The 12464-nt window shown below is 38.9% G+C and overlaps 1 protein-coding gene across 1 annotated transcript in view; it reads left to right on the top strand.

Annotated features, from left to right (window-relative positions):
- The first annotated feature begins 2506 nt into the window (after positions 1–2506).
- Positions 2507–12464, top strand: part of SLC30A5 (solute carrier family 30 member 5) — a 35726-nt gene continuing 25768 nt past the window's right edge. Inside the window, exons 1-3 of the mRNA XM_058563931.1 lie at positions 2507–2833; positions 10092–10214; positions 11425–11491. Of these exons, the coding sequence (XP_058419914.1) occupies positions 2739–2833; positions 10092–10214; positions 11425–11491 (285 nt within the window). The 5' untranslated portion in view covers positions 2507–2738. The remainder of the gene's footprint in view (positions 2834–10091; positions 10215–11424; positions 11492–12464) is intronic.

Below are 12464 nucleotides of genomic sequence, written 5' to 3'. Positions count from 1 at the left end.
ATTAATATTATTGAGGCAGAATGTGAAAAAACAGATTGGAGAAAGGAAAGAGTGAACTTGGAAATACTAGGAAGGAGGTTACTGTAGCAGTCTAAACAAAAGTTGATGGTAGTCTAGACTAGATGGTAGCGATGGAGATGGAAAATTTTGGATTGATTCAAGAAATATTGAGAAGGTAAAAAAAATGACATGACTTGATGATGGACTAGATGTAGATCATCAGGAAGGGGAGGTGTTAAGGATGACACCTAAGCTTTTGGTGTGCTAAACTGAATAAATTGTGTCATCGATTTACATAGGAAACATTAAAAAAGGATCAGGTTAGGGAAAAGATTATGAGATTTGGACATAAAGAACTTGAGCTTCCTTTGAGACAACCAAATGTGGGGTTCTGGAGTCCAAGGAAAGGGAATGTTTCAAGAAGGAGGGAGAGAGCACCTTTGTAGAAAGCTATAGAGAGGTGAGGTACTATACTGCTGAAAAATACCCATAAGAGAGCTGCTTCAGAGGAGTGATGAATGCAGAAGCCAGGCTGGAATGGGTTGAGAAATGAGTAGGAAGAAAGAAAACAGAGACACTTCCCCTTCCACCACAAAAACAATTGTAGGAAATGCATTTATATTGGCCTAAAAGAAAAGTATCGTAATTCTAACCTAATCAGAAATACCAACTGAATTCCAAGTTTCACTTGCGATGAAAGTTAATCTCTATTTATACATGTCATTTTACCTAGTTCTCTGAGCTCCAAAGGCATGAAACTAGCTCTAGAGAAACACAATAGTTAGTTGTCACCACTGCCATTCTGATTAGAAAATAGCAATTCTACAAAGAAATTGCTACCAAAAAAATTTCTATCAAAAAGGCACTTGGAGAAAGTGAAGCAAGAATATCACTTTTTGCTGGGCCTTACCTGATCCACCCAACTCTGGGCCAATGATTATCATCTGATGCAGGCAAGATACACGGATATTCTGTACAAATTCAATAAACAAACATAATGCTATGAAATATCCTGAATTTAAAACCCCAATATGACTGATGGAGTAATGTATCCTTGCTCTCTTATTTGCCTTGTTGACTAAAAATAAACAGCCAGTTATTTTAACATCAAAATGGGTTTGTTCGGAAATAGCAAAGGAACTGCAATCTGGGACAAGCAAGCTATAGCAAAAGTCATAGCCAAGTCCTGCAAGCAAAGGAGAGGAACTTTATCTTACAGAGAAAAAGGAGGAAGTTGGGAGGGATTGTTTGGAACAAAAGTCCAGTTAGTGGAAGGTGAGGCTTCAGGGGGTAGTCGATTTCTTGGGGACAGGAGGAGGAGATGCAACATAGTTCTCTTCCTGTTGGGATCTGCAATTGAGGATTCTTCCTGTAACTAACATCCAATGGTAGTGTATGAGGGCTCCCCCTTCTGGCCTCTAGACTCCATTTTCAATGAGGTTTCCCTTCATTAATTTTCATAGCCTCAAATAGGAAAATATGTTTAGTTTTTAAAGGTCATGCCTTTCTCTGTGTTCTACGCATGGGATGTGTCTTCCCACCATGCCGTTCTCACATATCCAAAACCCTATCCAAGTTCCAGGTCAGGTTCTGTCTATCAGTGAGTCTTTTCTGGTTATACTCATATCACACCTTATTTGGAAAACCTTAGCACATGTGCCTTCAACGTGTAATGTTGCCAACCAGGCCTTCCTCTCAAATTGCTAAATATTTTCCACAATAGATTATGAATTTCCAGCAGGCAGAGACTGATTGCTCATTCTTTTATGTGTTACTAAGACTCTTTATGTATGTTCAAATTGAGTACTGTAAACTAATCATAATTTACACTGCTCAAAACCCTATTTTCATCTCCAAATCCCAGTCCTCAAATTTCCTTGTTATAATAATAGCTAACATTTATTGATTACTCTGTACCATTCACTGTTTTAGACACTTTTCACCATATTAACACATACAATCCTCCCAACAACCCAATGATATAGATATTACTATTCCTAATTCACAGATAAGAAGATTGAGGTACAGAAAGGCCCAGTGACAAATTAGTGAGTGGTCGAGTTGGCATTCACACCAAGACAGACACAAAAGCCCAGGTTCCTAACATTTTAGCGACCAAAACATAACCCTTATAAGGCCCAGTCCTACCGGGCCTGGTTTTACAGATGTGCCATGATTAAGCAGCACAGTTCAGCAACCAGAATTTCAGACATCCTTTTCTATTTAATCACACGTCGTGCATTTTCTATGCCCCCTCCCTCTGCGCTACAAGAACCCGCTGTATCCCTGACGGCCCATAGGTGGCGCTGCAGGGACAGATACTACGCGCTCTGACCGTGTCAATGGCAGGGGCTGATAGGGGACGGTTCGATCCGTCACCCCGCGGTAGGAGGAGCCTAAGGGAGGGCAAGGGACGGCGCGTGTTCTGTTGTGCGCAGGCGCAGGGCTGGGCACTCCCCCGGGAGTGAGGGTTGCTGGGCCGGATGACGTGGCCTGGCAACGTCCGCTCGGTGCGCTTCCGCGAAGTGAGGTGCCGCCGGTACTGCTCGCGGCCTAGTCCCAACGCGCCTGTGCTCGTTAGCGGGAGCCGGGGACGGCGGCGGAGGCCGGGCCTGCGGGGGCCCGACGGGGCCGCTGCCATGGGGGAGTGACGCGCCTGCGCCCGCTGTTCCGCGGCAGCGGCGAGACATGAGGAGACCCCGCGGCGGGGGCAGCGGCGGCGGCTCCTGAGCCCCGGGATGGAGGAAAAGTACGGTGGGGACGTGCTGGCCGGCCCCGGCGGCGGCGGCGGCGGCGGCGGCGGCCTCGGGCCGGTGGACGTGCCCAGCGCTCGGTAAGGGACCGATCCGGCTCCCGCCTCCGGAGCCGCTCTCCCCGCGCCGGCCTGCTCCCTCGCGGACTCGGACGGCAGCGGCCAGCTGGGCTGCTGCCGGCTCCACCCGGGCGCGCGGGGCTCAGCCGGCTGACAGCCCAGAACGCCGCCCTGGGTCCGCGCGCGCCCCGAGCCTCCGTGCTCTCGCCCTCGGCCCCCGGCTGCGCTGGCCTCTCTGGGCTCCTGCGTTGCCGCCGCAGTGAATGCTGTAAAATCCAGGAAGGTTCAACTGCTGGAGTTTCTGGCTTTCAAGGCAGACGGTAACCTTAGAACTGCCAGCCAGTTCACGTGAGAGGTTTTTCTGATCTACGAGAAGCATTTCTGTTGGCTGTTTCTCCCTTAATTAGTAGTTTGTTGACTACTTAACCTCTCTGACGTCTCCCTGCCTAAGTTAGGGGCAGGTGTCCCCATCATCTGTTCAGGCGAAGAAACCAAAATACAAACAGATGAACTTCAGTGTTCAGGTTAACCCTGCACATCAAGAATCCAGTCCGTCATCTAGTTTTCTTTAACTTTTTTGATTTATTTTATTATTAAATAAGAAATATGTGCTCATTGTCAAAAAATTCACACAGTATAGAAATTCATAGAGTAAAAGGCGAAATTTCCCCTTTACCCTCTTCCGCCTCCAATGCTCCCACTAACCCTTACCAAGACGTGAGTACAGTGACCACTTCCGAGTGTGGCTTTCTTGACCCGTCCCAAGTTCTGAGGGAGTGTCAAAGTGCATAAAATATGGCCCAACAATTTGGTTGGAATTGCTATTCATTGCCTTCCCTTTTAAATGAGATTAACTTTTTCTTGAATACTTCGTTTGAGACTTAAAGATTGTTTTGATAAATTCTTTGGAACTATAGAAATAGCATTACTAACATAACTATTTTTTGTGAAAAGGAAAAAACATATAAAATGCTAGAACAGAACTTAAATCAACTGCATTTTTATAGTAGAAGTTTAATTTTCTAATCTTATCTTTCTAACTTACTTTATAAATAACAGCATATCAGATATTATTTACTGAGACATGACAACTAAATGCAATAGGCGATTCTTGTCTGGATTCAGTAGTAAAGGGAAAAATGCTATAAAGGACAGTAACTAGGTCAATTGACAAAATTGGACTGTGGACGATAAATTACATTAAAGTATCATATCAATGTTAAATTTTCTGAAGTTGATAACTCTACTGATTTTATAAGAGAATGTCCATGATCTTAGGAAATACAAGTATTTAGGGGTGAGGGAGCATGGTATATGTAACTTACTCTTAAATAATTCATTTAAAAAGTCTGTGTATTGAGAGAGAGAGATAATAAGGCAAATGGAACAATACGTTAACAATTAGGGAATCTAGGTAAAGGGTATACTATTCTTGCAACTTTTCTGTAAACTTGAAATTATTTTTAAATAGTTTAAAATTGTTCTTTACTCAAGAGCTTATTGTCTTAGATAGATGTGGTGAACAGTCCTTTGTCATCTTATTTGCATTATTTGCTTAGCAGAGCTGCCCTTCTATTGTAGTTCATTGCAGAATCAAATTCAACTCAGGACTGGTTGAATTTTGAATAGATGGCAAGAATTTTGCTTTGTATAGACTAAAAATCAAATACTGGTTATAATCTGCAACAAAAACCAATTGACAAATCCTTTAATTGTGGATATTTTTATGCCTGAATTCACAAATATGAATGTTTTAAATGTTTCTGTTTTGGTTTCTATAATTCCTCTTTGCAGGAAAAGGCAGAGGGTGACGGTCAGCATTTTTTGAGTACCTCCTATGTTCCAAATGCTTTGAGTACAGCTCTCATGTAATCCTTACAGCAGTGCTACAGACTGGGTAGTGGTATTCTTGTTTCATAGATCAGGAAACTGAGATGTAGAAAAGTAATTTTCCCAAAGTCACACACCTAATAACTGAACTGGGAGTCAGTTATCCCATACCCCAAGCCTGATGCCTTCTACATAGTAGACACTTGAATATTTATTGAATGAATCGAGCTAGAATTACACACTCTGGTTTTGTTTTTTAGCTGGAGAACTGTGAGCTGCTGCAGCGGCCAAAACCCAAGAAGCAGGTTTGAATCCAAACCGAAATTTCAGTATTTCCAGGTTTAGAGAACCAGAGATTTTTCTAACCCTTAACAGAAAAGACCAGTGATACCTTTGATGAGACTAGTTAATGGTAAATAATGATTTATAAGTTAGGGAGGTGCATTGGATCCCCCTGAGTTGCTCAGAGGGTCAGTGAGTCGTTTACAGGCCACTGCCCCTGTTTAAGAGCCTCCCCCTTGTTGTGCCCCATGTGTCCCCTTTAGTAAATGAAGCTGGTCATTGTTTCCCTCCACAACGTGAACTAGGAATGTGTACTTTTTAGTATAGGGTTACCTGGCCTTAGCTAGTGTTCCATCTTTAGCCCAACAGAAAGACTTCATTAATTGAGACTTTAAAAATCAAAGTGTAAACTTTTAACTAAATGTCAAAATAATTTTCCTAATTTAATAATGATAGCAAAAGATCTTCAATATATATTACATGAAAAGTCACATAGCATTGTTAAAATATGTGTACAATTGTGAATATGTGAAAGTATCTAAAATATATGTGTGTCCATACATGGAGATGCAGAGGAAAAGGTTTGGAAGGAGGTACCCAATTGGTCACCTATGAGGAGGAGATTGGGAATGATTTTGTTTAAAACTTTTGTAACAATCAGCTACTCAGGAATTACTTTTGTAATCTGTTTTTTAAACATTGAAAAGAGAATAAAGAAAATTAGTGTCAGAAAGATCTTAATAGTAATATATTATCAAGAAGTATTTTATTTAATGTCCCGTGTGATTAAATCTTGCCATTAAAGTGTAAAATTTTTAAAGTTTTGTTAATGCTTTAAACAAAAATTATTTAGAAATACTTTTACATGTTGCCCTATCTTCTTAAAACAAGTATATTAAATATAATTTGCTTTTTTTCCTTGATGACTTCTGGTCATTATGAGCATCATCTGGTTAACTGAGCTTAAATACAGTCATTTCTTCCTAGTACTAGTGTTCTGCTTATGCTGCTCTCTGTACTTTGAAATACCGTTTCCCTTTCCTTGCTTTGTAATTCCTACTTAAACTGTAATACACACATAGCTCAAGCTCTGAAGATGACCTTCACTTCCCTAGTTACAATTAGTTGCTTCTACATCTCTTCTTTTAGAATTCTGTTACTTATCTGGGTCACATAAATATTTGTTTACTTGCCTGTCTTTCTTAGACCTCAAACTCCTTGAGAGCAGGGTCTCTATTACACATTTAGTGGCTTGGATAGCATCTAGAAATGTGTTTAGTTGTAAGTAACTGAACTAAGAGAGCTTTACACAAATAGGGATGTATTCTTCTCACATAAAAGAAACCAGAGATTGCTGGTGTTTGTTCTGCCCCTCAGTGATACCGTCTAGGACCCAAATTCTTTGTCTTTGCTCTCTGCCATCCTAAGTGTATTGACTTTCATGTTCGGGCTGGTTATAAAATGGATAACATTTTTAAAATAATGTAAACATTTCGATAATAGTTTTTAGATAAATTTTAGATAAAAGTCCTCCCTTGAAGGCAGAAAGAAGGTGGAAGTAGTTCCAGCTGCATCTTGCCCTTTTATCAGGACAGAAGCCACCCTGTCAGACTTCTCTTAGGTCTCACTGACCACGTATGGCACATAGTAAGTGAGCAAGGAATACTTGAAGAATGGCTACATAGCCCCGTGGCGGGGATGTATGAAGTGCTTTGCTGACATCAAGAGTTCCCCGACTGCTGTGATTTTTCATGTACTTATGTCTATTTTTCCTGGCCTTTTTCTCCCTCCCTCCCCATCTTGTTGACAGTATTATTATTCTTTGTGTCCTTGCTGCCTTATTTTTACACCTAGTTAAGAGCTTAAGGAGGAAAGCGCTTGAGGTCTGAGCTTCCCTCTCTACTTGAGTTCATTCTTTTCTTTCATTATGAATTCCTGGTTGGGTTGCTGATAGTTTAAATTGCCAGAAGCTTGACTGCCACCTGTGTAGTCCATTACTGCACTCTGTAAGTTACTGTACTAGATATGACTATCACACAAGTGTAATTATAGAGTTAACATTCTTTCATTTGATAAACATTTGCTGAGCACGTATTATGAAAGTCCCAGTGTTAGGAACTGAATAAACAAAGGATTTCTAGCTTGTGTTACTGGCTAATTTTGAATTGCTGCCATGAACAGAATAATTAGCATTAATACAGTTAGTGTATTTAAGTATGACTTTTTTAGCTTAAAATGGGCCAAAATCTAAATTAATCTTAAGTTTTAATATGCATTCTGTCTTCCATATTTAAAGATGATTTTACTGCTCATGTGGGCCAATGTGAATGTATAATTGGGAACAGTTTAGAAGCTAGGAATCCTCAAAACCTTTTTGATGAATTTGATTTTCTGTGTGACATGTTAAAGAGGGCATACTTAAGAGACATGGACTTGCCCCTAGCTAAGTCTGGACTTCAACTTCCCAATTTATGACATGAGAGCAGTTGGGCTAGAGAATCTCTAAGGTGTTTTTCAGCTTTTAAATGGTAGTGTTCAATTTTTTCCAGAACATATACATTTACTTTCATACCTAGACAGTTGCTAGGGAATTGGTAGATTTTCCGTGTTGTACTTCGTGTTTTTAGCTAGTCTACAAACAACCCAGAAACAAAATACACTTGATTTTTTTTCTTGTTATAGCCATACTTTTAAGTTTATTATTTTTTTCATAGTTCTTTTTTCATTGAGATGTAATTTACATAGAGTAAAATGCATAGATTTTAAAGGTACCACTTTGCATTTTTCATGACTGCATGCCCTTATAACTTTCAGCACAATCAAGCTATAGGATATTTTCATCACCCCAGAAAATCTGCTTGATCTTTTAATGAGAAATTGTAATGAAATTTATACTATTCTACAGGTGGGTCAAGTAGGGACTTCTGTGCTTTAGGATGTGAGTTATGTTATTCCACAATAACATTTTTATTTGTTTCTTTCTTTTGTTTTTTTTTGTGAGGAAGATCAGCCCTGAGCTAACATCTATTGCCAATCCTCCTCCTTTTTTTTTTTTCTCTTTTTCTCCCCAAAGCCCCAGTAGATAGTTGTATGTCATAGCTGCACATCCTTCTAGTTGCTGTATGTGGGACACCGCCTCAGCATGGCTGGACAAGCGGTGCGTCGGTGTGTGCCTGGGTTCTGAACCCGGGCCGCCAGTAGCAGTGTGCGCGCACTTTACCGCTAAGCCACAGGGCTGGCCCCTTTATTTGTTTCTTGATGATTGATTATCGCATTGTTAAAATCCCCAGATTATCCTATAAGAAAGGCCTCCCAGGCTATGTTCATGATAGGAAAAACCACTTTGTTCTAAATCTGATTTTATTTAATTTGTATTATCTGGACAGATATATACGTAAAACAGAAAATGAGCTATCTTGGATGGTGAAGATGCTGGAATTGCTAAGATTCATTCTTTCAAGTACTGAAGTTTAATAGTTGCATCAAAATCTTGTTAACATGTATATTTCTATGTCTTCTTAAGCAAATTACTGTTTAATATAATATAGCTCTTTCTTGTTGATTCAGTGCCATGGTACTTGATTCACACTCATCAGTTTTTATACCATCCTGCGTACGTTGATACCCCTGTTATGTGTTAGTTTTAACTCTATTATTTGAATAACTCAGGTTTCCTTTAAACTTCTCTGTTAGCTTTTTGTATTTTTTTCTCCCGTTGGTAGAAACTTCTTATTCCCGCCAGTGTGCTGGCCTTCGACATCCCTTACTGTGTTAACACCTGTTTGATGTGAGCTTAAAAAATGGTCTCCTGAGTGGCCTGCACAAGGTGACCTATTAGGTAGGGGAAAAAATTAGACTTTCTCAACTTTTTATCTCATTCTTTTAAATTTCTAATTTGTGTATGTTTTATAAAGTATGTAACATCAGTGCAGTAGTATGTGTTTATAATGTACAAAAAAATAAGGGGTTTCATGTGCAGAATTTTTTTGCTACTAGAGGTGTATGATCAGACTACTAAGCTAGAAAACCGAGATAATTTCTTCTCTATTTTCTAACTTCTCTTTCAGGAGCTCCTTTTTCTTTTCTTTTTATGGCAACCTAATTTTTTCATGGATGCAATATTCCTATCTCTTGGAGAATATTGTTTATAGTTCTTTGTTGTTTTCTGCTATTCCCTGTGATCTCTGTATCTTTTAAATTTCTTTGTTGTTTTTGCTTGTTTGGTCTCGCATAGGCTTATTTTAAAGGATTGATTATCCATGTTAGCCATTCAGATTTGAATGAGACCTAAAAAGCTAGTTAGACCTGTGTGGGCCTTCTCCAGAGAAGGGTTCACCTGGGAGACTGAAGCCTGGCGGTTAGGATGTTGGAGTTAAATGAGGAAAGGGAAGTGGGGTGGAGTTAAGGAGGGAAACTCCCTTTTAATCTCCTGATTTTAGTCCAACACCTCAGCCCTCCTTTCCCCTTTGCCTATGTCTAGACTCCTCCAGAGGCTCAGCCTCACGAGTCCTGTCTTGACAGGAGGGATGGTTGCCTGGCTGTGCTAGGTGGGAATCTGGGGACCTACTTGAAAGACTTCCTAATGATCTTCCTCTTTTCAGCTCCCCAGGCCCTTTCTGAGCTGCTTCAGATTCTTGAGCCTTTGCAGGATCTGTAGGTCGGGTCACTTAACTTTTTAACCATTACTCTCACTGCAGTCATGTAGCAAAGCAGAGGAGGGGCAAATCTAAGACATTTACCCTTCCTCCATTCCTTCCTAGAGCGTGGCCTTCTGGTTTCATCACAGACAGAGTTTGGTTTCTATTATTTTTCTCTTTATTTGTGTGAAGTAATTGTTAAGTTTAAAAAGCAGATTACAAAATAGCCTAGGCAACTCAATTAACCAAGAACATTTTTATTTTTAGTTTGGCCTTTTTTTTAATAGACTTTATCTATACATATATGTTCAATATACATTGAAAAGAATCTGCAAGTATATACCAAAATGTTAATAGTAGTTATCGTATGGATAGTGAGTTGTTTGGGTTTTTTTGTTTGTTTCATTTTTTTATGTATATTTATGGTTTTTATAATGATGCCTGTTACTTGTATAATAAGAAAAAAACAGATTACAGAGTTCCCTGTGATTTCAGTGATACTGAAACTTGTTTTTGTTTTTATTTTTCAGATTAATGAAATATGTTGTGTTACTATGTTTCAGTAAATTTTTGAAGGCTGTGGGACTTTTTGAATCATATGATCTCCTAAAAGTAGTTCACATTGTTCAATTCATTTTTATATTAAAACTTGGGTGAGTGTGTGAGATTCTTTTTTTCTTAATCTTTTTATTTCTTTGAAAATCCTGTTTTAACTGAGTATCTTTAGGAAATTTTATATAGAATATTTTGTGCAATTTATTCCTCCTGACAAGTATTTTATAATTTTTTTTACAAAATAGAATACCTAAGGTTAGAGGTACAAAGAAACTGAATTATTTTTAAAAAAGGATTGTTGTACTATAATAGCTTTCCAAAACGTAGACTTTTACTTGAGTTTGTGTTAATGAGGTTCTTGCAAATTTCTTCTAATGTCTGGCTTAATAGAAAGCTGGAATCTCCTGTCTGCTTCCGCATTCAGTCTGTTGCAGTATCTCACATCAACCAGCCTCTGAAAAGCTCCACTGTACGCCCCTGAGAGAATAAGAGTGAAAAGGAAAATAATGTCTTAGTGTTTTTATAGACATGGTTTTGACCTCACAGACTCCCTGAAAGGGTCTCAGGGGCCCTAAGGAGTCCCCGGCCATACCACACTGGTGTAGTCCAACATTCCCCCAGGCGTAGAATGTTATCTGAGACTTGTCTTGGCACAGATGTTTCTTATTTTCTAAGTTAAACCGTGCTGGGTGTGTTCTCTACATGTCCTTTCACACAGTACAGGGTCCGCATCGAGTATAAATTTTACATTATTCTGCATATAGTAAGAAATTCTCTCTAAATAAAGATTCTCTGGACCTTGAGATTGATAATGACCACCCTCGGTGTTAATAAAAATCTGTTAGAAACTCCTGGGAATATAATATTAGTAATTATGAAAAGTGATTCTTGAATAGGAAATTTTAAGCACGAATTTTATACCTTTTTACATAACTGTTTTGGGAATGTGAAGGGTTGGGGACATATAATTATTTTCTTCATTTATATTATTTCAAGATTTGTTATTACTAAATTTTGGAGAAGATAGGAATTATTTTCTTTGGTATTTCAAAGTATGAAAAAATATTGAGACTCCTTTTCTTTTGTGGCTTTTGAACTGGTTCTGAAGGCAATTACAAAAGGCAAGTTCCCAAAATGTTGCAATGGAAGCCTTATTAAAATAAATATAGTTCTCCAGTATAATTTCTTTAGAGGATAACATACTTTTCAAGTTCTAATATATTTGTTTAAAATAAGTGTCTTTTCTTAAACCACACCTTCAATATAAGATTGATTAATATTAATATATTAATAATTTAATATTCACAGGACTGCATTTTTTATGGTTTTGTTTCAAAAGCCATTTTCTTCTGGGAAAAGTATTACCAAACACCAGGTAAGTTTTTTTACAGAATCCTTTTTTCCTAGCAGCTTCTCATTCAGTGGGCCAGGAGACAATGCTCTTTCCTTGATCAGGGTTACTTAATGAATGATTTAAGTGCACGGCAGAATTTTTCCAATGTCAACTTGCTCTTGACTTGTCTTTTCAGAATTGAGCCTTCAAGAGTAAACTGTAAAGTGCTAAGATAATGGAATGTTTAAAAATTCAGAAAAGGGAAAATTTTTAAAGCACGCTCATAATTATTTTTTTAAATACAGAATCCGTATTCTGAAAGGTTTACAAATCGGACACAGAGACGTGCCCAAGAGCCTGGTACAAATGTTATTGGGAGGCAGATAAAGCATAGGGGTTAAGAATGAGGCCTCTGGAGTCAGACAAATTCATATTCTGTCTGTCCTACTTACTAACTCTTACTTTGGGCAAGTTACTTAATTTCTCTACTTAATTTTCTCACTTGTACAATGGAAATAATACCTTCTTAGTGGAGCTGTGAGGAATAAATGAATTAATACGTGTAAAGTTCTTAAAATAGTGCCTGGCATATAGTAAGTATACAATATGTATAGATGTCACCCTTATCATCATCATTGTTCCCTTTAGGCACCTGAGGTTCAGGATGCATAACAGAAACATCCTATATTCTGCATAATCATCTCACATTATCACCTTTTTGGACAGTAGTTATACCCTGCTACCTGTTTGCCTTATACTCCAACTTAGAAGCCTCTGCCATGATTTTTTATCAAAATGACAAATTTAAGTACCTCTGTTTTAGAGATCAAGAATGTTTTTTAAAATAGGATTAATAGGGGCCGGCCCCATGGCATAGCGGTTAAGTACGCGCGTTCCACTGCTGGCAGCCCAGGTTCGGATCCCAGGCACGCACCAATGCACCACTTGTCAGGCCATGCTGTGGTGGTGTACCATATAAAGTGGAGGAAGATGGGCACGGATGTTACCCCCGGGC

Source organism: Diceros bicornis, chromosome 20 (genome assembly GCF_020826845.1).
Source record: "Diceros bicornis minor isolate mBicDic1 chromosome 20, mDicBic1.mat.cur, whole genome shotgun sequence".
Classification (NCBI taxonomy): Eukaryota; Metazoa; Chordata; class Mammalia; order Perissodactyla; family Rhinocerotidae; genus Diceros; species Diceros bicornis.
Note: the sequence above shows the minus strand (reverse complement) of the source record. Positions and strands in the feature narration are given on the sequence as shown.